Genomic DNA, 25,927 nt, shown 5'->3' with positions numbered 1-25,927 from the left:
CGTTCTAGACAACAATGAATGGTCCCTTCAAGTGGGTCACCTCCCTGGGGATCCTTCCAGAGGTAGACCTGTTTGCCTCTCCAAGCAATGCCAAACTGAAGAAGTTCTACTCGAGATGGCGTTATCCCCAAGCTTACGGGGTAGATGCTCTGACGGACCACTGGAAGTTCCACAAAGCATATGCTTTTCCCCCGGTCCCAGTAATATTCAAATTCCTGCAGAGACTCAGGAGAGAGAGAGTAGAGGTCAAAGCAATCCTTCCGTTTTGGCCGAGGAGACCTTGGTTTCCCCTGTTGTTTGAACTGAGTTTTCCGGGATCCTGTTCCCCTGCCATTCAGGCCGGACCTTCTGTCTCAGGGTCCAGTGCTGCATCTCTGCCCAGCGCAACTACATCTCATGGCATGGTCCTTGAGAGGGAAAGACTAAATGCTCTTGGTTGCCCAAGTGCTGCAATGTCCACAATGTTGAATGCCAGAAGACCGGGCACCAATAAAGTCTACGAGAGGATTTGGTCTAGATTCGAGGATTACATGGCTAATGAGTCTGGTTCCATCACTGATCCTAAAATTCATCATGTTCTGGGGTTTCTCCAGTCAGGCTTAGACCTATCCCTAGCTGTTGGCTCTCTCCGAGTCCAGATCTCAGCCATCTCTGCCTTCACGGGGACTGCATGGGCAAAACATCCTCTGATTCTACAGTTTTTCGTCGAGGATGAGACCTCCCAGGAAACCCAGGTTCCCCAAATGGGACCTTACACTAGTCCTTGAGTTTCTCTCATCAACAGTTTTAGAACATGGAGATTCGCTCTTCCTTAACCACTTTAGCCCCAGCCCTATTTCGGACACTTTTTGTTCACAAGTTAAAACCAGTATTTTTTCCTAGAAAACTACTTAGAACCCCCAAACATTATATATATTTTTTTAGCAAAGACTCTGGAGAATAAAATGTCGGTCATTGCAAAATTTTTTGTCACGCGGTATTTGCGCAGCGGTCTTTAAAACGCCATTTTTTTGGAAAAAATTTGAAAAATCACATTTCACTGCATTTAAAAAATACTAAACAGTAAAGTTAGCCCATTTTTTTTGTATATTGTGAAAGATGATGTCACGCCGAGTAAATAGATACCAAACATGTTACGGTTTAAAATTGCGCCCCCCCGTGGGATGGCGACAAACTACGGTCAATAGAGATCTCAATCTGCGACGCTTTAAATTTATTTAACGGTTACCAGTTTAGAGTTAGAGTGTAGCTCTTTTTTTTTAATTATTGCCCACGCTCTGGCGATCGCGGCGATACCTCACATGTGTGGTTTGAACAGCGATTTCATTTGCGGCTCGACTTGCGTATACGTTTTTTTTTGTGCGCGAGCTAACGGTGACGGGGACGGCTAAATTTTTTTTTTTTTTTTTCCTATTTATTTTTTCTTTTTTTTTAAACTTTATTACAGGTTTTTAAAAAAAAAAAAATCTGATCACTTTTATTGCTGTCACAAGCAATGTAAACATCCCTGGTGACAGCAATATGTCGTGACAGGTACTCTTTATGGAGGGATCGAGGGTCTAAAAGACCCTAGACCCCTCCACTACACTTCCCTGTATGCAAAACGCCGAAAACGGCATTTTTGCATACAGCCGTTTTTCAAATCTGCCGCCTTTTGCAGCACAGTAACCCGGACGTGACGTCATGGACGCCGCCTCCGGGTTACGTCATCGGAGACCCGATCGATGCCGTTTCCGGCATTCATCGGGACTCCATCCAGCCGGCGGACGTGCCGGCTGGGTGCTCGGGGCTCCCGGTGGGACGGTAGCCCCGAGCAAAGCCGCGGAAGGCGGCGGGAGGGGGGGGACGTCCCCTCCCGCCCCCCCGGGTAACGATCGAGCGGCTCCCGAGCCGCATCGATCGTTACCGACGGAAAGCCGACCGTCGGCTTCAAACAACGGTACCGGGATGATGCCTCTAGCTAGAGGCATCATCCCGGTATAACCCCGCAAAGTCTGATGACGTAGAGGTTACGTGACTGGTAGTAAAGTGGTTAAGAATCTTTCTATGAAGACGGCTTTTTTGATAGCCATCACATCGGTTAAACGTGTCTCCGAAATTAGTGCTTTGGGTTCTAAAGAACTATTCTTGACATTTTTCCCTGATCGGGTTGTCCTGGTGCCCATGCTGGGGTCCAATCCGAAGGTGAACTCAGTCTTTCATGTCAACCAAGAAATTGTTTTACCTACATTCAAATCTCAAGATGACCAGAATATCCATCCGTTGGATGTGGGTGAAGTCCTACAGTTGTACTTGAAGTTCACAGCTTCTTTTCACAAGTCATACTATCTATTTGTTTTCTTTTATGGAACGAACAGAGGCAAGAGGGCTTCCTCCAGAACGATATCTAGTTGGATAGTTCAGACCATCCATTGGGCATACAGAGCCAAGGGACTGGCTCCTCCGGAAGTGGTGACGGCTCATTTCACCAGAGGGATTTCTACGTCATGGGCGGCTTCCCTTCACGTTGCTCCGGATGTAATTTGCAGAGCGGCCTCATGGTCCTCGATTAATACTTTCTTGTCACACTATTGTGTTGAACCTGCTTCTTTATCCTCGGTTGATTTTGGTTTAAAAATATTGTCTGTTGACGGTGCAAATTAAACCTATTTCTGTTTGACCAGCAGTTGCCCGCCCGGGTGTGTATGGCTAGTTATTTCCCATATGTGTGCTGCCACGGAGTCTGTCAGGAAAATGGAAAATTTATATCTATACTTACCGTAATTTTCCTTTCCTGATGGACTCCATGGCAGCAGGAATTCCCTCCCATCTGCTGGAGTAGTCTATTTATGGAACACGGCTCCTGGCTTGGAGCAAAAATTGATGGGAGTGGGGTCCTATAGGGTAGGAGAGGAGGCGGAGCCTACCCATACGTGTGCTGCCATGGAGTCCATCAGGAAAGGAAAATTACGGTAAGTATGGATATAAATTTTCCATTTTCATGTTTTGTATATCTCTTGCACAATTTACTCTACTATGCATTTTATTATCCATTTATAGCATCACATGCATAGTAGTTTTGTTTTCAGATGTTTATAATTACTTTTATACAGTTCAAATATGCAGATAATGTCTCCATATTGGTGCATTGCAGTTCCAGTGTACACTTCCAATGTCACTTCCTCCTAAAAGCTCGTGTGTTGACGTTACACGATATCCTCGAATCCCAGAAGACGGCCATTTTTGGTGAACGCGTCGGATGGAGAGCACGTGTGACGTCATCACGGCTGGCTGGATGGGTGACACCGCAGCTGGCTCAACCTACATGCTTGATTTCTCTACCTCAATATAAGTGTATTTTTATTATCTACAATAAATGTATCATACTGGTTACACGGTGAGGTTTCCCCCTATCTTATATATGCTGCCTTTGTGAGAGATTCAAGGAGATATTATCGTTTGAAAACATGCTGTTTGTGCGACTTCTGCTGTGAAGAAATAATACAGACTGTCTGGGATCTCTGAAATGGAGATCCATGTGCTCTGGTAAGAGGTCATTTGTTTCCATTTTGGAGCACCTTTGCTACATTTGGGGCACCTTTACGCTGGATTTGGATCATGCATTTTGGGCACTTCTTTAATGGACTTTATATACATTTATGATATGTTCGAAAGATTTCTTTACATTCTTTTTAGATTTTTGCATATGTTTTCACTTTGTATTTATTGTCATCACTTGAACTTTACTGTTTTTAATGTGTATAACCTTATAAAGGCATAACACATCTATTGGATTTAAAGGAACAGTACACCATTTGCTCTAGCATTTTACCGCTTTTCGTATGACTGCTTTTGTGTTGTCAGATTGAATTTTAAAAGAACAGCGCCCCTTTTTTGTTTATCTTTTTCAATTTATTCACATTTCCAGGATTTTGGTTGCAGCAGTTCACATTATATACAGGGGTCTAGTGCAAAATGTTTTTTGACAGCCAGTGTTCGGTTGGTTAAAATTCACCGGGGATTCAACCAGCCTGTAAACTGCCTGATTTGTCCACAAGGTGGAACTCAACTTTGGCAATGCTGCAGTGGCTGCACATGCACCAGAGAGCCATCAATGAGTACCTGTGTGAGTATGGCACAAGGACAGGTTCAGCGGAGCTCGTTTTTTTCCCCATGGCAATGGTTGTTGATAAAGGATGCATGCACTGTACTGTCACCATTTGAGGAGGCGACAAAAATGGTGAGCCAAGACAATGCATGCATCAGTGACACTATCCCTCTTGTGTTCTTGCTGGAGCATGCTCTGTGTGGCATTGTGGACAGGGCACTGGAGGAAGAGCAGTAGGAGGAAGAGGATTTCCTTTCCTCGCAAGGCACTCTTTATGCAGACACCATTCTTGTGAGGCCACAGAACACAGACGAGGAGGAATATGGCAGTTTTGGAGGCATTGAAGCAGAGGATGACCTACATCCATCTTTAAGAGATGTTTTTTTAGTCCCCAGAAATCTTGGGAGTAGTATGTGGCTGGGAGGAGGCAGTTCCAGATACTGTAATCCTCAGTGACCCTGAGGACTCTGATTCTCATGCCTTCTCAAACTTGCAGTGTATGGGCTCCCTTATTCTTTAAAGACTGCAAAAAGACCAGAGAATGTGGGGCATCAAACAGGGTCATTATTTTGTTATAGGGGGAAAGTCTTAAAACTCATCCTGCCTTCACATAGGGAGCAGGAGATGAAAAATCTTCTTAGAGAGGGATTTATGCTTTTACCTTTCCAGACCCTGGTAGGTTACAGTCGAATGGAAAAGGTATTTTTGAGGCTTCTGTTGGTCAAAGGAGGAGCGGTGAAGAAGAGTGCTGCCTGAGTGATGCATTTAAAAAAATTTAAAGTCCTTAGCATGCAGGGCTATCAGTTTCAACATCACATTGGCAGCTTCTGCCTCATAACAGACATGGAAAGCTTTCCAGTTGACGATCGACTGGGTTACTGGGTCATGTGAAAAGACCACTAGCCAGAACTTGCCCAGTATGCAAGTGAGCTGCTGGGCTGCCCTGTATGCAGCATGTTTTGCAAAATGGGCATTCAGTGCTGCCGGAGGTTTTGTGACAGATAAAAGAGTGTGTCTGTTCACAGACTCCATTGACTGGCTGACATTTGTCAAAAAGAATCAATCCTGTATTAGCAGCAGCTATCAAGCCCCTGATGCCAATGTTGCTAAATAAATTTGTTGGGGATCTGGAATCTGCAAAACTGTCTAGGCTGCCAAGCTTTGTGAGTGTTTAATTTATCTTTAAATCATTTTTTGTTAAAGGTTTCCTGGGCACAATTAACACCAAATGTTTCTGCACCTGTGTGACAAGTGCATATCATTTTAATTTCTTTACATCAGGGTCCAGTCCTGCGTTTCCCAAAAGTAACTGTGAGGGGTTACAATGTGCAGGCCGTTAAGGCCCACTTTTTCTGCACCTGTTTGACAGGTGCATATAATTTCAATTTTTTACAGCATGGCCAATTATTGCTTACATCAAGAGTACCTCTATAGGGTTACAGTGTGCAGGCAGCACCAACATACGATGCCCAATTGTTCTGCACCTATGTGATATAATTTTTAAGAGCAGAATCCTGTCCTGCGTTTGCCAAAGATAACTGTGCACGGTTATGGTGTGAAGGTACCTGCAACACCTAAGGCCCAATTTTTCCGCACCTGTTACTTCTATCCAAAGTCTGTGAAAGACACCAGACTTTATCTAAACAAAATTGTTAATCTTAGCCTAAGTGTACTATAATTTGGCTTCTTCACATAAGGCTTTCTCACTGTGGTGCAACACTTTGTTATTTCCATCCAAAGTATGCCAAAGAGACACCAGAATTTATTCAAAAAAGGTATAATCTTGTTATGAGTGCACTAAAATGTGGCCTCATCATACAGACTGGCTCCCTAAGCCGTTGTTTACAAAATAAAGCTTGCAGGGAAAATCCATTTAAATGTCATTTTGTTTTCTTTATACATTTCAGTTTTGCGGCAGCAGGTTCTATACACGGTACAGAGGGGCCACTTTACATGCAGACTAAGGGGACCCCCCAGGCCCTATATTCAAAGGAATTTTTAATTTAAATTGTTTCACTTTAAGCATCATTAACATAATTTCTCATTTAAGAACAATCATTTTTAAAAGTTTTTTTTTTGCATTGATACATGTCCCCCAGGGCAGTACCTGTGCCCCCATACCCTTTTTATGGCTAATAACTTGCATATAAGCCTTAAAAATGGGGACTTTCCATGTTTTGTGTTCGGGTGCAAAGACATTAATAGGGTTCTATGTTCAGGTCAGAACTTCTTCTCTGTTCTGGAGTTCTGATGTAGAACCGAACCCGGGGGTGTTCTGCCCATCTCTACACATTATAACTTGAACCGCCAAGAGCACAATTTTTTTTTTTTTTTGCGGTTTACTACCACTTGAAATACCAAATTCCTTTTTTACTTTCTCAAAAGGAATCTATATTTTTTTCGACATTGCAGAAGTCTCCAGTTTTTTTTTTGGGCCTGTTTAGCATTCACTCTCGATATATACTCTATATAAAACCTGTGTTGTTGAGCTTTTGTTTACTTCAAACGAACTTTGCATTCCTATACAAATCTATGGAAATGAAAATCCACTTAAAGCAAATCAAAGGGAGGTCAACTGCAGATCAAATGTACCAATGAATTCAGAAGTGTCTCAAATCGATGTTAAACAGATGCGGTTGACAGTGACACAAGTCCTTGTACTTGCTTAAGCAAATGACTGCAGATTAGGTTTTCTTCTAGGCATTACAGTCATTCTCATTATGGATTGTGTTATTTTAATAAATATGTAGAAATGAAAATATTCTTATGTTTTTATTCTTTCTCCAGTGCCTGGAATGAAGGGGAACCCAATAATGATCATGATGATGAATACTGTGCAGAAATTATAGGAGGAGTGCAATCATGGAATGACCGCAACTGCGAACACCAGATTGGATACATATGTAAAGGAGTATGGACTTGCTGAGATATATTGAGTACCCCTTATAAACTTCATTAGCTAAGCAATCTGTACTGAGTGCTGTTTTACCTAAAGACATGTACCTATATGCTATCAGCAAATGACATACCTGTAAAGAATAGTCTGCTACCACCCACATTGCTCATTGCTGCCCCTTTCCAGAGTAATAGTCCCTACAAGCCCCCTAGAAAATCAACACTTCCAGAAGTGTCGAACTCTGTGGTTTCCCCACAGTTTTCACAGGTTTCTCCCTCTGACCCCAGGATGCATTCGTTACGTGAGGTCAGTGTGAGGAACCAGTGAAAGCTGGGAGGACCACAGAGATCAACACTCCCAGAAGTGTTGGTTTTCCTGTGGACTTCAGGGGATGATTTGTCTGCATCAGAGCAATAAAGGGAAGTTATAAGACATGGCTTCTTTAACGAATGATCAGATAACAGGTATTATAACATAGCTGTCAATATTTTTAGCATTTTCCCATGTTGCTCCCATTATTAAACGTGTTTTGTTAAAATATAAAATGTACTTTTGAAGGGTACTTCTTTCCACTTCTACAATGAAGAAAATGCTTTACTGGCTAATTTCCAGGTCCAAATATTGTCTTTGTTGGCGTGGAGGCTGTGCTTACACCTCCATATTTACTGACTTCCAAAATAATAGTGACATAAGGCAATCAGGGGTGTCCATTGGTAGGGGAGTGCCCTGAAAATAACAGTAGGTATCAAACCAGGGCATTAGTTAAGTAAATCAGTACTTGGGCCACATTTACCTTAACCACCTAAGGACCGGCCCACGTACATTTACTGCGGCAGGGCGGCCCTTAAGTGCAAAATCACATACCTGTACATGATTTTTAACAAAGACTCAAGGGGCGTGTGTGCCGCCAGAGCCACACTCCTGCTGTGATTGGACACAGTGTAAGCCAATCAGCGGGTCCGGCGGCCATGATAGATGCCTGCCGGCGGCCACGATAGATGCCTGCCGCCGGCCACCCACAATCGTTCAGGAGAATGGCAGAAAGGCAGTCTGTCTATGTAAACAAGGAGACCGCTGTTCTGTCAGAGAGGAACAGAGAGATCTTGTGTTCCTACTAATCAGAAATGCAGATCTCTCTCTTCCTGCAGTCATTCCATCCTCCACACAGTTAGAAAGCACTCCCTAGGAGTACACTCAACCATTTGATCACCCCTGATATTAAACCCTTCTCTGTCAGTGTCATTTATACATTAACAGTGCATTTTTTTTTTTTTTAGCACTGATCACTGTATTGGTGTCACTGGTCCCCAATAAGTGTCAGATTTGTCCGCCGCAATGTACAGTCCCACTTTAAATCCCTGATCGCCGCCATTACTAATAAAAATAATATAAAAATGAAAAGTCCATAAATCTATCCTATAGTTTGTAAACGCTATAACTTTTGAGCAAACCAATCAATATACACTTTTTGAGATTTTCTTTTACCAAAAATATGTAGCAGATTACAAATTGGCCTAAACTGATGAAGAAATTAGATTTTTTTTAAATTTTTTATTGCTGTTTTTTAGCAGAAAGTAAAAAATAGTGTTTATTTCTCAAAGTTGACAGTCTTTTTTTGTTTATAGTGCAAAAAATAAAAACCGCAAAGGTGATCAAATACCCCCAAAAGAAAGCTCTATTTGTGGGAAAAGGACATCAATTTTATTTGGGTACAGTGTCACCCGACCGCGCAATTGCCAGTTAAAGCAACGCAGTACCGTATCGCAAAAAATGGCCTGGTCAGGAAGGGGGTAAAACCTTCTGGAGCTGAAGTAGTTAAAGTATATCTAAACCCAAAAGTTTTATTTTATTTTTGGATAGAGTATTTAAGGACTAGAACCCCTGTCAGGTTCCCTTTGATGTCTGTGTCCCATCTATTAAGGTTCTGTGGTGGAAATTAATGGAGTTTGGAGCAAAGAAATTTGCTCGGTGCGCTGATATTGCGGATATTAATACGTGCCAAGCGCCATTAATCCCTTGTACTGAAAAGTACAATGTACAGCTCTTTTGTATAACGTTATCCTAGTGCACTCTGCAACAAAGAGAGAAACAGGCAAGAAGCTGTGTCACGATCGATGTCAATAGAAGCAGTCCTGCCCAAGGCAGCATTCTTATTTATTTTATAGTCAGAGAACAAAAGGGGTTTACAGGGGGAGGTGGAGTCAACACAACCAATCACAGACATGTATACTTTCAAAAGTACAATTGGAAAGGGGATTGTATGCTTATGGACAAACCTGGCCGTGTGCAAGAGTTCCCAACTGTCAAATGAAAGCGAAACAATGCACTATTGCTAAAAAAGGCTGCCAAACACTATACAATGGAACTAGCGTGGATTCTTGTAAACGCGGCCATGCCAGCACATACGCATGCACTCCCGTCATAACCTGTTAGAGTGAATCCTATATAATATAGTTCACAAAAAACATTTTTGATAGTGATTATACTATTGTTTCAGTAAATGGGACTATATCTGCAAAAATAAATAGCAGCAGTGTTTCAATCATGTGGATCAAGCATAATAGAAAGCTACCAGCCATTATTCCAGCAAAAAAGCAGATATTTATCAAAACAATAATAATTCCACATCACAAAAATATCTCCGCCAGTGAATACTGGGGCCCCGGCTGGCTGATAAACATTTGCACAGTGGAGTTCACATCGCTCTACCATAGATCCGGATCAGCGTCCGCTATAGTGGTAGTCGCTAAAGCCCCGTACACACGTACCGATGGTCGGCTTACAAATGTTCCTCTTTTCTCCCCGGGATGTCGGTGTCTGCTGAAAAGTGCAAAGACAGCACAAGGACAGCACAAGAATTTTGTCCGCCGACTGCAGAAGTGATGTCATGTAATGGTTAACTTTCCCTGTGTTTTCTATTTTCTGAGCATGCCCAGTCTTGCAAATCTGCGGTCTGTCGGCCGAATTGTGTACTGACAGGCGAACAATCGTCCGTTCTGGTGTCGGCATACAAATATTTTCATGTTTGCACGAAAGACTTTTGTCCGCGGATTGTGCGCAGACATCTGTCGGAGGCACCATACTAACACGCGTACAATCGGCAGATCCTTCGTCCACCGACGTTTGTATGCCGACGATCGGTACGTGTGTACGGGCCTTAAGAGCGCCCGCCGTTCGGGATGATCAGGCGAGTGGTATGCAGTCTCCATTTAATGGAAGGTTTCCACAACTACAGGTCTTTTCTCAATGCCAAGAAAAGCCATATTCGCTGTGCATAGCGGATACCGGTAAACTGACACTGGGAGACATAATGGCAATTTAAATAAAACACTTCCTAAAAAATGTCCACACAAATATTAATGACATTTCCACAACAGTTTACCCTTTGTATTTGTTCTGGTGACCATTATCATTGGGAAAGAGTGTAATGGGAGAATCCAAAATTTTGAGTTGTCACTAGAACTGGAGTAGAGAGGGAATCTTCCAATGAGAACATTTGTTGCAGAGACAGCTTTCTGAAAGTGGATTTCCTACACTTTTCACTAACTTACTATTGTGACTACAGGAAGTGAAGGGAAATCTCCCCAATGGATAACCAACATACTGTACATGTAAAAGAAAAAAAAAAAGACCCAGCAGGGGTTTTAAATATTCCCTGTTTTGTATCCAAAATGGAAGAAAAAAATGGTTTTAGCAATACTTTAACAAGCATTTGTATGATTTTGCTTTAAGGTGAATTCTGAATACATCCCTGTCCCTACAATCTGTATAAAGTCGACTAGATCTTATTGGGCATCTGGTTGCTGCTTGTCATTATGTACTTTTCAGTTATTAAAATGCAAAGTAAAATATTTTAGTATATGTTTGTTAAATCATATAAATGTTCATGAAATAAAATAGAATGTTAAAGCTGAAGTTTAACCTGTTTATATGGTTTCTCCCCCAATCCCCCGCTTATTAATATGTTAATAGCATTTAAAAAAAAAAAATTAATTTTAACGTCATCAAAAAATATTTTCCATTTTCATTATGTATGTGTGACCCAGTAATGACACGTACTTCTCTATGCAATGCAAACAATTCATGGTGCTGAATATAACTTCCTGAAAGGGCACAACACCTCAACTCTATACTCTATACTTAAAGTGGTAGTAAACTCACCCACACAACTTTATTGTATTGTTATCAGCATAACAGACAGTAATGATCGCTGCTTGTAGATGTCTCCTTACTTGTTTTCTTGTAATCCGTCCAGTTCTGTTTAATGGCGTCACTGGCGCATTTGTATCTCTTCCCTTGTCTCACGGTGCACTCTGTGTGCCGTCCATCCATTGACAGGATGCCGTGAATAGGATTTCCCCTCCCTGTGGCACAACTATCAAAACCCGCGAAACTGAAGAGTCCTTCATAGCTTCCTGGTACTCCCTATGTGACCATGTGACGTCACATGGGGTGTAAACCTGGAGTAAGCATCGTACTCCATCCTATAGCGGCAATCAAAAAGTAGTATACAGAGGACAGGCTATGAGCGGCGGAGCATGGTTGCCATAGGAACGCCGGATCGAGAACGAGGCTTGGCAGAAGACACAATCGTGCATTCGTGAGATTACAGCAAGGGAATCATGAAAGGACAGAAATGGTTTGCAAAGTGGACTTGGAAAACCATAAAAGTTTAATAGAAAAGCAAGTAATATGCAACGCAGGAGCTGGCCGGATTGATGTGACAGGGGCGCTTTCTGGCATCACTATCTCCCTAAACTGAATTTTTTCCTTTACTGGTTATGGACTGTGTCCAGGTCGTGTTCATTACAACACGTTTTTTGTTTTCTTTTGGCTCACGTGTGCTTAATATTTGAGTGCATGTATTCTACTATAAATCAAGAATCTGTTTAGGGGATGCTATTATCCTCTTCTCCACTTCACATCAATCAGTCTTTCTCAGGGGGTTTAATTCTGAAAAATTTCTAACACATCCAGGTCCTGAGAAAGCCCAGATTGTGGGTGAAACGCATCGATCCAATACACTACAGGATGTGTTATGTTTTGTAAATACACCATTTGTATGCTGTATTTTTATGTATTGATTTTAATATTTTTGTCTCTAATAAAATGTATATATTTTTTTATGATCCATTTTTCTTCTGTATTTTGGGCACATTAAAATCCCCGTTTTCCTCGTCTGCGGGGCTTCGCCCTGTCAGACTTGCTTTATTCTTAGATTTACCTATAATATGCAATCATGTCTGGTTTACACTGTGTAATGCTAGGTAATATGTGATTATAACAAACTAGATGAAAAGCAGCAGCAGGATAGCAGAGTTTACTACCACTTTAAGAAACCTGTTGCAAGCAGTGGGCATGCTTTTGCGAGGAGTTATGCAAATATCAAAATGCCTTGATGGCTGGATGTCAGTCTAGAGTAGTAGATGTTCCTTGACAAGCTGGATTTTTTCAAAACTCTTTATTTATTTGTGTCTTTGCATATCACAGTGATAATGCCAGGCACATGGCACACAAGCCAACAATAACATAAATGAAACAAGCCTTTAAGTACATGTACTGTAGCACCCTCTACTGTGCTACTAGTGTTGGTAAAATTATCTTGTTGACTTATGGTAGTTGTGTGAGTCTGTAATTGGTTTGGGTTACTCCAGGTCAGGCTGGAATGCGCAGCCTATGGCATTAGGGTGTGCACCTCAAACCAAAGCTCAAACACATGTGCGTGTGTATATATATATATATATATGTACACACACTTTTATAAATAAATGTAAACTAAAATATAATCTATGGGGGCACTTTTCTAAAGGGGGATCTATGGGCACCCTGGCCTGCTCTAAAGGGGATCTATGGGGACCCTGGCCTGCTCTAAAGGGGATCTATTGGGACCCTGGTCTAAAGGGGGGATCTATGGGGATCCTGCTTTAAAGGGGATCTATGGCATAGATCCCCTTTAGAGCAGGGTCCCCATAGATCCCCCTTTAGAGCAGGCCAGGGCAGGTACCACATAGAAAGGTTGACCCATTATAAATGGCATTGAATCGATATGTGCCCGATTGGGTTAATACATTGACCATTTCTTACAGCCTCTCGTATTTACAACTGAAGCATATGTGAAGGATACAACACATATATTACAAATTTTAGAAGATCTATCCCAAACGGAAGAGTGTATACTGGCCACTGCCGATGTAGGGTCTTTATACACAATCATCGGCCATGATGAGGCATTGGACAGTGTATGCTGGGCACTAAGGAAAACCGATTTGTCTTTAAAAAATAGAAAATGTCTTCTCGACAGCCTTAAATTTTGTTTAAAACATAATTACTTTTGGTTTGGAGGATGGTATTACCGCCAATCAAGGGGTGTAGCTATGGGGGCTAGATTTACCCCCAGCGTGGCTAATATTTATATGGCCCGCGGGGAGGATGAACAAATCTTTTGTGCATGCCCAGACCAATTGTTAGTATATAGGCGATTTATTGACGATATACTTATAGTTTGGAAAGGTAACTGTTCATCTTTGGACTTATTTATCCAAATAATGAATGATAACAACAAAGGGATTCAACTGACATGGAATGTCAGTAATGAAAGGACTGTCTTCCTTGATTTAGAAATATATAAACATATGGGAAGACTGTACACATGTTACTACTTTAAACCAACAGACTGCAATGCGTATTTATTTGTGGACAGTTGTCATCATCATACCTGGATTAAAAATATACCCAAAGGGCAGTTTATCTGAATTAGACGGAACTGCACCTCAGAGGAAGAATATAAACAGCAATCAGACATACTCATCCAGAGATTCTATGAGAAAGGTTATGACCTGGATGTAATCACTAGAGAATGTGACAAAGTATATGGGTATGATAGAAATCTATTGGTTCATAAGGGCCCCAGTGCCACTAATAACCCTAAAAAAACTAAGGAGGGGAAATCTGAAAAAATGATTAAAAAACATTGGGGTGTACTTCAAAAGGATAAACTTTTAGGCCCACATTTGCCCAATATTCCCAAATTCATATATAAAAAGGCCCCCACTCTTAAAGACAGACTTGCTCCAGGGGCTATTGATCCCCCTGTTTTAACTAATAATTCCACTTTAAATTTTTTAAAAGGTTTTTATGCGTGTGGTAAGTGTTCAGCATGTCAACACAGTAAAGTGAACCCCAAAAAAACTAAAGAATTTGTGGCAACTAGTACAGGTATTACATTTCCTATTAGGGATAGTGTAGTATACATGCTGGAATGTGGGTGTGGCCTACAATATGTCAGGCGGACATCACGTGCTTTAAAAGTCCACCTGAGAGAGCATATATTTAATATTAAAAAGGGCAAAGTGGAACATAATGTGTCTAAACATTTTAGAATATGTCACCAGAGATACCCTAGTACCCTCAAGTTTTGGGGGATCGAAAAAGTCTCCAGACACTGGAGGGGGGTAATTAGATTTGAGCCCTTAGTAAAAGAGAGATGGCTTGGATATGTCAGACAAAAGTTTTGACACCAAATGGCCTTAATGTAAATCTAGATATAAATTGTTTTATTAGTGATCGTTGATTTTTAATATTCTTATTTGATTACCTTTTATAGCTTTAATGGAGGCAATCCCCAATTAGCTATTATCCTGCATGTTTAATTTGGTTTTATGGATTATATGGAATTTATATATATGATATATTTTATATATATATATATTTTTTATCTTTTTATTAATTATCATATCAAATTTTTTTTTTTTTTTGATTTTTATGCATTTTATTTTTATTTTTTGTGAATTTTTTTATTTTTATTTTCAATTTTTATTTTTATTTTGTTTTTATTTTGTATTTTCATTTCGATTGTATAATTTAACAATTTGGTTGTTAATATTATTATAATGTAATTTTATAGCCTATGTATCTTGCTGTGTGGTCCCCGCTCGTCTATTTTGTTTCCTTTATTATACAGTGTCATATATACTGTATATACCTTGTAATGGTGGTCCTGTGTATTTCCTGTTCCAGTTTGAGCTTCCGGGGACACTCGGAAGCTGCGCCTCTAGTTTGAAGGAATTTGGGGGCCCCAAGCAAAATGGACATGGAGGCCCCCCCCCCGCACACACGCAAAGCCTACAGGAACCACAGCATAGCCATACAGTTTAAGTTCACCCACACTTTATATAAATAAAAAATGAGTACAGTGCAAATACTGCTTGAAAAAATATTTTTTATATATGCTGTATATATATTTTTCAAGGCAGACTGGTATCCACTAAGATTCTCTGATCATCTTATACAGCTTTATATTTTTCATTAAACTTAAGTGACCCCTATACAACAAGTTGCCAGATATTATCGCCCCTCCCGTTCCCCCATCATGTGCCCTAGATGATACCAGGGGAACTTTTTTCTTATGCTATGGGACTATCCAGCTGTCTGTTAACAGGTAGGTATTGTTCCCAATTGGTCCAATTTTTGCACGAAAAAATGGAGTGACAGACTGTCAGTGTGATCATACCTGTCGCTGGCCTGGTCCGGTGCATGTGTGTGAGGAGGATGTGATGACTCGTGGTGTGTCTCTCTCTGGCGAAGTTCGCGGGCCTGGTGGGGTGGCGCCACTCCCGCGCGCGCTTCAGGCCTCCTAGGCTGGGGCGGGGCTGGTGCGCACTGCGCAGATGCGCGTGGCCGCCACGCACTCTCCCCCTAGCGAGCCGGCGCCACGTGACGTCATGCCGCTCCTCCGCTGTGCGCCCGCCCGCCGGCCTGTCACAGGCCGCCTATGTGTTGTGAGGCCGGCCTGTGTGTGTGAGGCTCGGCACGCGGCCGCGGCGTTTGTGTTTTGGGTTTTTGGGATAATGTCAGTCTGTGTCTTGGGTCTTGGGGTCCCAGGCCAGCTCGGGGCCCCAAGCAATTGCTTGTTTTGCCTGCCTTGACGCGACGGGCCTGGCCTCTAGAGGAGGAGTTATGCATACATATATGCTTGCTGGTCCATCCAAAACTCCACCCCTACTGACGAAGTTGTGACGCGCAAGCGTATGACGCCACGCGTATAGGGGGGCGGAGACTTTGACGGATGAGCGGCGATTACCCAGCACGGCTCCTCTTAGCTATTGTTGAGAAGTTTGTACGGTCTGCACAAGCCTGATTGTGCCTCATATGTGAGTGCATTTCTATTAATTTACAATAAAAAGGATTTTAGCAGTGAGCACCTAGATCCTGTATTCTTTTATTATTTCATCTGCATACAGAGTCCATGAATCCATGTGGAATATTGGTCCAGCAAGAGGTATCCATTGATCTGAGTGCACTTTGATCGAGGATTCATTGCTTGTATATCATCTCAGTGAGGTGAGAGGCCACCCTGTGGCTAAATGGTGGTGGTGTTATGAGCAGTATATTTTTGAACACCTATCATGCACCTTATATTTATTTTCACGGTTTGGTCGATTCATGGATTGGACTGTTTATGCACATTCCTTTTGGAATATATTTTATGGACACTTTATTATGCACTTGTAGGAGATCATTTTTAACAAATCTTTTATCTATTATATCAAGCACATTGTCACTTTATTGTTTATGTAGCACTTTGGGTTTTATATAGTGCTGTATATATCTATTTACTATAGGTCCCCCATAGATCCTCCTTCATAGTAGGCCAGGGTGAGGTGAGGTCCCCCACATAGATCCCCCTTACAGCAGGCCAGGGTGAGGTCCCCCATATAGATCCACACTTACAGCAGGCCAGGGTGAGGTCCTCCATATAGATCCCCCCTTACAGCAGGCCAGGGTGAGGTGAGGTTCCCCATATATCCCCCTAACAGCAGGCCAGGGTGAGGTGAAGTCCCCCATATAGATCCCCCCTTACAGCAGGCCAGGGTGAGGTGAGGTCCGGGAACCTCACCTCACCCTGGCCTGCTGTAAGGGGGATCTATATGGGGGACCTGGTCCCCATATAGACCCCCCTTGAAGCAGGCCAGGGTGAGGTGAGGTCCCCCATATAGATCCTCCCTTACAGAAGGCCAGGCAAGGGCAGGTTCCCCATAAAATAGATCCCCTTTACTTCTCAGTCACTAGTACAGTACAGTCAGTACTACTACTCTAACTCTTACCTTTTTTTCACCTGTCCCCAGGCATTGAGGCAAGGTTTTCCTGCAGCACCACAGACCAGCGTCACCACACTTCAGGCTCTCTGGCCTCTCCCCCTCCTTCTTTGCTGAATTGCTGTCCTAGTGTGATGTCCTGTCGTCCTCCTTGCCACTCCAGCTTCTTCTGGTGGTTCTCTGCTGGCCTGGTTCTCTCCCGCGCTGTGCTGGGGGGCTGTTGCAAGTCCCTCCCCCAGACAGTCCCTCACCAAGTGATCACTCTGCACCACACGCCTGTCTCCCCCACCACTCCACAGTGGGCGGCGCCAGCTGGATCCGATTCGGTCTGGAGCTAAGCGGCTGAGCCACCAAGCGAGGCCAGCCAGTGAGCCAAGGGCAGAGCAGACTCAGCGACGGGCCGACGGCCATGGCGGCATGAGGGTGATTAGGGTGTGCCTGGGCACACCCGGCACACCCCCTGCGCATGCCTAGGGTTTCTGGTGTCTATGGTTCCAAAAGCTTGAATAAGCTTCTGGAAGTTAGTGGGCAGAGGATAGGAGGTTCTGTTCTGCATACTTGAGGGAATCTAACCAATCTCCAGGTAGGGCACTGGCAGGGTGGCTGGGTCAGCCCTTAAATATGCTGGAGCCTGAGCAGAGTGCTGAGGTTTCTGTCATGTGGCCTGGGAAGGGACCCCAGGTCTGGGGGCCCTGCCTCCAGGCAGAAGGTAAGGAAAGGAAGGAGAGGAGAGGAAGCCTAAGAGAGGGATCTCAATTATCTTTGGGTCTTGTGCAGAAGACGTCCTGGCTGGCATGGGAGGATCTGGACAGTAGGAGGCCTGAACAGAAGTCTTGCCCAGTGCAGCAGTAAGCAAGGGACAGTGTAAGTACCTCAGCACACCCAGGGGCATACAAAGGGAGAGACTACTAGAGGTAGCATATGTAGCACCCTCCTAGGTAGGTGCTAGAAAATGAGTATAGTTTTTGACTCTGTCTGCCTATCAGAGGAGCAGCAGGTAAATTCTATATTTCTCTTGAATTAACAGGGAGCAGGATCTGTTAGTTAGGTCTGCTCAATGTGCTCAGTGTGTGATTCATGTGGTCTGAGGGAGTGTCCCCACTTGTCCAATGGGGAGGCACATTGCACAGTGGAGGAAACCTGACCAATGAGTAAACAGGCTTTGATACAGCCCCAGGGATTGGCGCAAACTGCTGTCTCTGTGCATTGTGGGGTGTAGTATAAAAGCCAAGAGCACATGTGCTACGAGGTCTTTGGCTGGTGAGCAGAGTCCCGGAGGGAGGGTGGCAGCTGCCTCCTCTTCTGCAGTGGTTGGTGTATGGTCACAGGCAGTCAGCCTGGTGAGCCAGAAGTGTGCAGCTGAACCCAGAGGAGAGCTGGCTAGGAGGGGTTGAGACACTGAAGAACCTGAAAAGCAGTATCGTGAGTACAGGGGATCGTGTTTAAGGGCCTGACCAGGAAGTGGGCCACTCCGGAGTAGAGTAGTCAGAGGACGGGTGTCAGCTGGTGGATAGAAAGGGGGTATTAGGCGAATACCGTGAAGATAAGTGCTCAAGAACATTATTCAGATTCATCTATTGGCAGGATGAAGCTTTGGGCTTGCCACATTCTCAGATAGAAGTCCTCAGCATTGTGAAAAGTTCAAGTGTTGGAGTATCCCACTCATCCCTTCTCCCATCCCCATATAAAATAAAACAACAAAAACACTGAGTTTTTGTCTGGACTGAGAGCTTCCTGGTTCATAAGAACTTTGCCACTCATCCATAGAGACTGCAATTATTCTGAAGGGAGTACAGTCCAAGATCTTCATTTCTGTGTACTTAGAGAAGGAAGTTTTTCCTCATCTGATTTTCCTCAAGTCAAGTTGGGCATCCCATAATCCCTATACCCTATCCATGTTGTTTTCCCCAATAAAACAACAAAAATAAGCCAATGGAGTGATTACTTGTCTCTGGATGCAAATTGGAAATGCTTGTTGCCTGGCTGTGCAGGAATAGGTGGAATCAAGATCCAGCGACTCCTGCAGGGGTAGTACTACGTACAAAATATTGAAAAAAGTACATACAGTAAGCTGAGCAAAGCAAGTAAAAAAAAAAAAAAAAAGAAGAAGAGAAAACCGAACTACTTCAGCCGCATGTTCGGAAATAATGCTTATCTAGGCTAACCTGGCTCATCCGAACTCAAGTGCATACCATAACCTGACTCAGCTTAAAACACGCAACTGGTCTCGTGGTAGTTATGCACTATGCAATAGCAAGTATAGGTGCAATTAAAATACAATCCAAACAATGGATAAAACGCAAGCTGCATTTGTAAGCAGACCACCTTAGGTAATGCCCATTCATAGGTGTGCGCAGTCTATTGCATTAGGGTGTGCACCCCAAAGCCCAAACACATATCTATGTGTATATACTGATAGTGTCAGTAGGGTAGAGATCAGTGCCTGTAGTTCTATTGTTATTTTTTATTCTTTTTTACAATTTTATTTTTTTTGTTAGCACAGTAAGGGAGCTTTGGTGAAATATCAGGGGTCTAAACAGGGGGAATCTGCACCACAAGGGGTGATTAGGGTGTGCCCAGGCACACCTGGCACACCCTGTGCGCACGCCTATGTGCCCATTTGTGATGCCAAGTCTCTATGATTGAATAAAAAAGGCAGGTCAGGGACAGTCACCATGGAGTGACAAGTACTAGGTGATGCTGGATGTCCTCCAGCCAAGAAACAAGTTGGTCTCTATCTTACTTGCTACAGCCTCTAATGCACACTGCGAGAAGCTCACAGTGTGCAGTAAAATCAGCGTACACAATTTTAGCATAGAAAAGGAGCCTGTACAAATATGTGAGACTGAAGATAAGGCTGGAGTTCTGCTTTAACTAGATGATAGAGGGCTTTTTTACACTGGTAGCCAGAGGGCAGTATAAAAGTGTGGCTAAATTATGGTTTTACCACCCCCCTGGCTGCTCAATTCAATTTTAAAATTATGACCTGAAAGGGCTGTATACATACCCCAGCTGTAATGCTTTACATCTTGGCCATGGCAATTTTAACTCAGATGGAAGAGTTTGACAAGCCTCAACACCTGTCAAAGTCACCCATTAAGATTAACAGGACCGCAAACCCTTGGCTCACAGTTGCGGTGTGGTCCAGCAATGTAAAAGTTCTATTTGGCAATTATAAGAAAAAGTAAAAATCAATAAAACAGGCTTTAAAATGTGGCAGTATAGCCTTTTGAACACCTGCCAGATTCTGCTCTACAATTCTCTGAAAAGCAATCCACTGTGAATCGCTTTTTTGAGGGCGGCAAGCAGTACTGCCTGTCTGAGAGATCCCTAATGTCAAATTACAACCAGAACAATCCACATTTTACTGATAGACTTCTTCCAACAAGATGTTATTGCACAGCCATTTTGGGTAGAGTTCTGTTAGTATATGTGTTGGCCTGCCACCAGAATCTTGCCTTTTGGTTCTAGAGGTTCCTGTGAAATATTAAAGTATAACCATGGGAAACACTTTTTTTTTTTTTTTTTTTTACTTTCGGATAGAGTGGGGAGAGATTAGAACGCCTGGGACAATTTTTAAATTTAATAGTTTTTTTTTTAAATCCGGGTACAATTTTTTTTTTTTTCATTGGCAAACAGTAAACTATTTATAAGCATATTTCCCTAAAATGATATATGCAGTATATGTAGTATGTGTTTATGGAATGATTGTATGATATATACGTTATGTCTCACATTTCATCCATGAGATAAAAAAAAGATACTTGTTAGAATTTTTTGGGATAGGACTACCAAATGTTAAGAAGATAAGATAGAGTGCAGAGTATATGGTGGTGGGTGGTACATGTAGGAGAGAAGTGCGGAGTGTATGGCGGTGGGTGGAATGTGTAGGAGAGGGGTGTGGAGTGTATGGCGGTGGGTGTTACTGTTAGGAGAGGGGTGCAGAGTGTATGGTGGTGGGTGGTACTTGTAGGAGAGGGGTGCAGAGGAGTGCGGAGTGTATGTCGGTGGGTGGTATGTGTAGGAGAGGAGTGCGGAGTGTATGGCGGTGGGTGGTACTTGTAGGAGAGGGGTGCAGAGTGTATGGTGGTATGTGTAGGAGAGAAGTGCAGAGTGTATGGTGGTGGGTGGTATGTGTAGGAGAGGGGTGTGGAGTGTATGACGGTGGGTGGTACGTGTAGGAGAGAGTTGCAGAGTGTATGGCGGTGGGTGGTACATGTAGGAGAGGAGTGTGGAGTGTATGGCGGTGGGTGGTATGTGTAGGAGAGGGGTGCAGAGTGTATGGTGGTGGGTGGTACTTGTAGGAGAGGGGTGCAGAGGAGTGCGGAGTGTATGGCGGTGGGTGGTATGTGTAGGAGAGGAGTGCGGTGTGTATGGCGGTGGGTGGTACTTGTAGGAGAGGGGTGCACAGTGTATGGTGGTGGGTGGTATGTGTAGGAGAGGGGTTTGGAGTGTATGACGGTGGGTGGTACGTGTAGGAGAGAGTTGCAGAGTGTATGGTGGTGGGTGGTACATGTAGGAGAGGAGTGTGGAGTGTATGGTGGTGGGTGGTACATATAGGAGAGAAGTGCTGAGTGTATGGCGGTGGGTGGTATGTGTAGGAGAGGAGTGCGGAGTGTATGGCGGTGGGTGGAATGTGTGGGAGAAGAGTGCGGAGTGTATGACAGTGGGTGGTATGTGTAGGAGAGGTATGCACAGTGTATGGCTGTTGGTGGTACATGTAGAAGAGGAGTGGGGAGTGTATGGCGGTGGGTGGTACGTGTTGGAGAAGAGTGCGGAGTGTATGGCGGTGGGTGGTACGTGTAGGAGATGGATGCAGAGTGTATGGCGGTGGGTGGTACATGTAAGAGAGGGATGCAGAGTGTATGGTGGTGAGTGATGCATGTAAGAGAGGGCTGCAGAGTGTATGGCGGTGGGTGGTACGTGCAGAAGAGGAGTGCAGTTGATAAAAAAAGTTGTGAATGAGTCCTAATTCATTACTCCAGCACTGCAGAGGCCACTTGGCAGTGGCATGCACGGAGCAATTGAACAACACTAGTACTGGGCTCCTACCCTGCTGCAGACACTGCTGTCACTGCCCCACCCCCCATCTCAAGCCCCTTCCTAAAACCCCTGCACACCAGTCTCCACATCTTGCAAAATCCGCTTACTCACTCCCCACAGAACTTACTCCTGCAGGCATCCTTCCAGTGAGATCATTAGCAACTGGAAGCTCTGACTCCACCTCTATAGTTTTTCTGCATGCAGCACTGGAGGACACCGAGCGGAGGCACTGGGGAGTGCCGAGAGAGTAGACTTCAGGTCAGCGCTGTAGTCACATAGCAGCGCTGTATTCATATGGTGATGCCGTACATTTACTTAGCAGCACTGGCACGGCTGCAGAGGGAAACGGTCAGGGCTGGACTGGTGATAAAAACCAGCCCTAGAAAAAATTTCATACCAGCCCCATAGCATTATTACACCAGACCAAGAGAATACATTCATTATTTTCTTGTTCATAAAAGGGAAAACTATGCATTTCAGAGGACATTTGAAGAGTGTATTATGTTTATCAGTGCCCATCAGTGCAGCCTCATCAGTTCCCATTAATGCAGCTTCACTAGTGAACATCAATGCAGCCTGATCAGTGCCCGTCAATGCAGCTTCACCAGGTCCCATCAATGCAGCCTCACCAGTGCCCCATCAATGCAGCTTCACCAGATCCCATCAATGCAGCCTCACCAGTGCCCCATCAATGCACCCTCACCAGTGCCCCATCAATCCAGCCTCACCAGTGCCCCATCATTGCAGCCTCCCCAATGCAGCCTCACCATTGCCCCATCAATGCAGCCTCACCAATGCCCCATCAATGCAGCCTCACCAGTTCCCATCAGTGCAGCTTCCCCAGTTCCCATCAATGCAGCCTCACCAGTCCCAGATCAATGCAGCCTCACCAGTGCCCCATCAATGCTGCGTGATCAGTGCCCCATCAATGCAGCCTCACTAGCGCCCCATCAATGCAGCCTCACCAGCACCCCATCAATGCAGCCTCACCAGTGCCCATCAATGCAGCCTTACCAGTGCCTCATCAATGCAGCCTCACCAGTGCCCCATCAATGCAGTCTCACCAGTGCCACATCAATACTGCCTCACCAGTGCCCCATCAATGCAGCGTGATCAGTGCCCCATCAATGCAGTCTCACCAGTGCCAGATCAATGCAGCCTTACCAGTGCCCCATCAACGAAGTCTCACCAGCGCCCCATCAATGCAGCCTCACCAGTGCCCCATCAGTGCCCCATTAATGCAGCCTCACCAGTGCCCCATCAATGCAGCCTCCCCAGTGCTCCATTAATACAGCCTCACCAGTGCCCATTAGTGCAGCCTCATCAGTATCCATCAGGGCAGCCTCATTAGTGCCCATCAGTGCAGCCTGATCAGTGTCCCATCAACATCAATGCAGCCTCACCAGTTCCCCTCTAGTGATGGACGAACATCTTCGCGAACGTGATCGCGCAAACTCGCTCAAATGTTCCCATTCATTTTAATGGCAGGCGAACATGAAAAACATTCAGGTCATATTTGCAGCCACAAAATACTTACTAGCTGTGCACACATAGTCCCACAACATGGACACTGACATACCAGAAGTATTAAGCGAATCTGCGACCGACAAGCATTCTTTTTTTATCTGCAAAATTTCGTCATTTTAGGAGCGCATGAAGGTCATGGAGGAGAGGCAACGCCAGGCTATGAAGGGGGTGCAGTAGATGATCCTGCTATTGGAAAAGTTGCCACAAAATGTTTTATTTTTTTTATAAGTTATATAAATCGTTTATACAGTTATAACGTTTATTTTGTTTTTTGTAATATTGCTCGGTTTTAGTGTAATAGCTCGGCCTAAATCAGCCAGAATTGACAGCAGCCGGTAAATACATGTCACATACATATAGGGTCCATTCACACGTCAGTAAAATGGGTCCGCATCCGTTCCACAATTTTGCAGACCCATTGATTTTCAATTCCAGTCTGAAAAATTAGGCATTCACAGTGTTGGCCAGTACAGGCCCCAAAAATGAGCCAACAGGCGTTCACCTGACAGCAAAGAACTTTGTATTCTGTGGCTGGAGGTACATTAGGCATTCACAGGATACAGAAGTAAGTGTCAGCCATTACAGGCCCAAAAATTAGCCGACAGGTGTTCACCTGGCAGCAAAGAACTTTGTATTCTGTGGCTGGAGGTACATTAGGCGTTTACAGGATAAATAAGTGTCGGCCATTACAGGCCCCAAAAATTAGCTGACAGGTGTACACCTGACAGCAAAGAACTTTGTATTCTGTGGCTGGAGGTACATTAGGCATTCACAGGATAAATAAGTGTCGGCCATTACAGGCCCCAAAAATTAGCTGACAGGCTTTCACCTGACAGTAAAGAACTTTGTATTCTGTGGCTGGTGGTACATTAGGCATTCACAGGATACAGAAGTAAGTGTCAGGCCCCAAAAATTAGCCCAAGGCGTTCAACTGACAGCAAAGAACTTTTTGTTCTGTGGCTGGAGGTACATTAGGCATTCACAGGATAAATAAGTGTCGGCCATTACAGGCCCCAAAAATTAGCCGACAGGTGTTCAACTGACAGCAAAGAACTTTGTATTCTGTGGCTGGAGGTACACTAGGCAGTCACAGGATAAATAAGTGTCGGCCATTACAGGCCCCAAAAATTAGCAGACAGGTGTACACCTGACAGCAAAGAACTTTGTATTCTTTGGCTGGTGGTACATTAGGCATTCACAGGATACAGAAGTAAGTGTCCGCCATTACAGGCCCCAAAAATTAGCCTACAGGTGTACACCTTACAGCAAAGAACTTTGTATTCTGTGGCTGGAGGTACATTAGGCATTCACAGGATAAATAAGTGTCGGCCATTACAGGCCCCAAAAATTAGCCCAGGCGTTCACCTGACAGCAAAGAACAGGCAAAATTTCTGCAGTACCCAAATACACTATTATGAAAGTATATTGTTATATAACACCCCGCTTCATTCATTCATTTTGGGGGGCCACTGGTATATCACACCAGTTATAATACTTTTTTTCCAGTAACGTTTGTCACTGTGTGTAGCAGAGGGAACGCAGCAAAACAGAAAAAAAACCCTGCAGTACCCAAATACACTATTATGAAAGTATATATAACACCCCACTTCAATCTGTCATTTTTGGGGGTCGACTGGTGTATCACACCAGTTATAATACTTTTTTCTAATTGCGTTTGTCACTCTTTGTAGTTGTAATATTGCAGCAGAACCGCTCACCAGTCACAATGCTGCACAATACAAATCCACTATAATATGATTTCTATATTAGAAAGTATATTATAAGTGTATTACACCCCTGTATACTGCACACCAAACAATAGTACACCTATACCAGTCCTTAAAAGGACTTTTGTGCATCTATTAGCTAGCGATTTGTGTCACTAACAGTCTGTCCCTGCTCCACACAGCAACCTCTCCCTACACTGACAAAAGACAGAATGTAAAATGGCAGCCAGATCAGGTCTATTTATAAGGTAGGGGGTATGTCCATGTGCTGAAACTTCTCAATTGGCTGTCCTGTACCACCTGATGGATGTATCACGGGTCAAAGTTCTTCACAATGTAAAAGAATATGGCGGTCGCGAATATCGCCATATGTTCGCATGTTCGGCGAACAGCGAACGAGCAAAGTTCGCTGCGAACCGACCGCTTTGTAAACTGCAAGGCCATCTCTATTCACCTCAATGCAGCCCCCCCCCTCCCCTCTGAGGCAGCCTAATAGGGACCCTGGGCGCCCCTCACGCCCCAGCTCGTGGTGCACTAGCCCAGGATCAGCCCT

General features: G+C 43.9%; 1 protein-coding gene across 1 annotated transcript in view; it reads left to right on the top strand.

The window, feature by feature from the left end:
• LOC309552167 (perlucin-like protein) overlaps nucleotides 1-7,245 on the top strand; it is a 145,469-nt gene extending 138,224 nt beyond the window's left edge. Inside the window, exon 9 of the mRNA XM_082252981.1 lies at nucleotides 6,875-7,245. Coding sequence (XP_082109107.1) covers nucleotides 6,875-7,013 — 139 coding nt within the window. The 3' untranslated portion in view covers nucleotides 7,014-7,245. The remainder of the gene's footprint in view (nucleotides 1-6,874) is intronic.
• The last annotated feature ends 18,682 nt before the right edge of the window (nucleotides 7,246-25,927 follow it).

Source organism: Pelophylax lessonae, assembly GCF_965119305.1.
Source record: "Pelophylax lessonae genome assembly, chromosome: 4".
Taxonomy (NCBI): domain Eukaryota; kingdom Metazoa; phylum Chordata; class Amphibia; order Anura; family Ranidae; genus Pelophylax; species Pelophylax lessonae.
The sequence above is the reverse complement of the archived record's forward strand: the minus strand, read 5'-3'. Positions and strand labels throughout refer to the sequence as shown.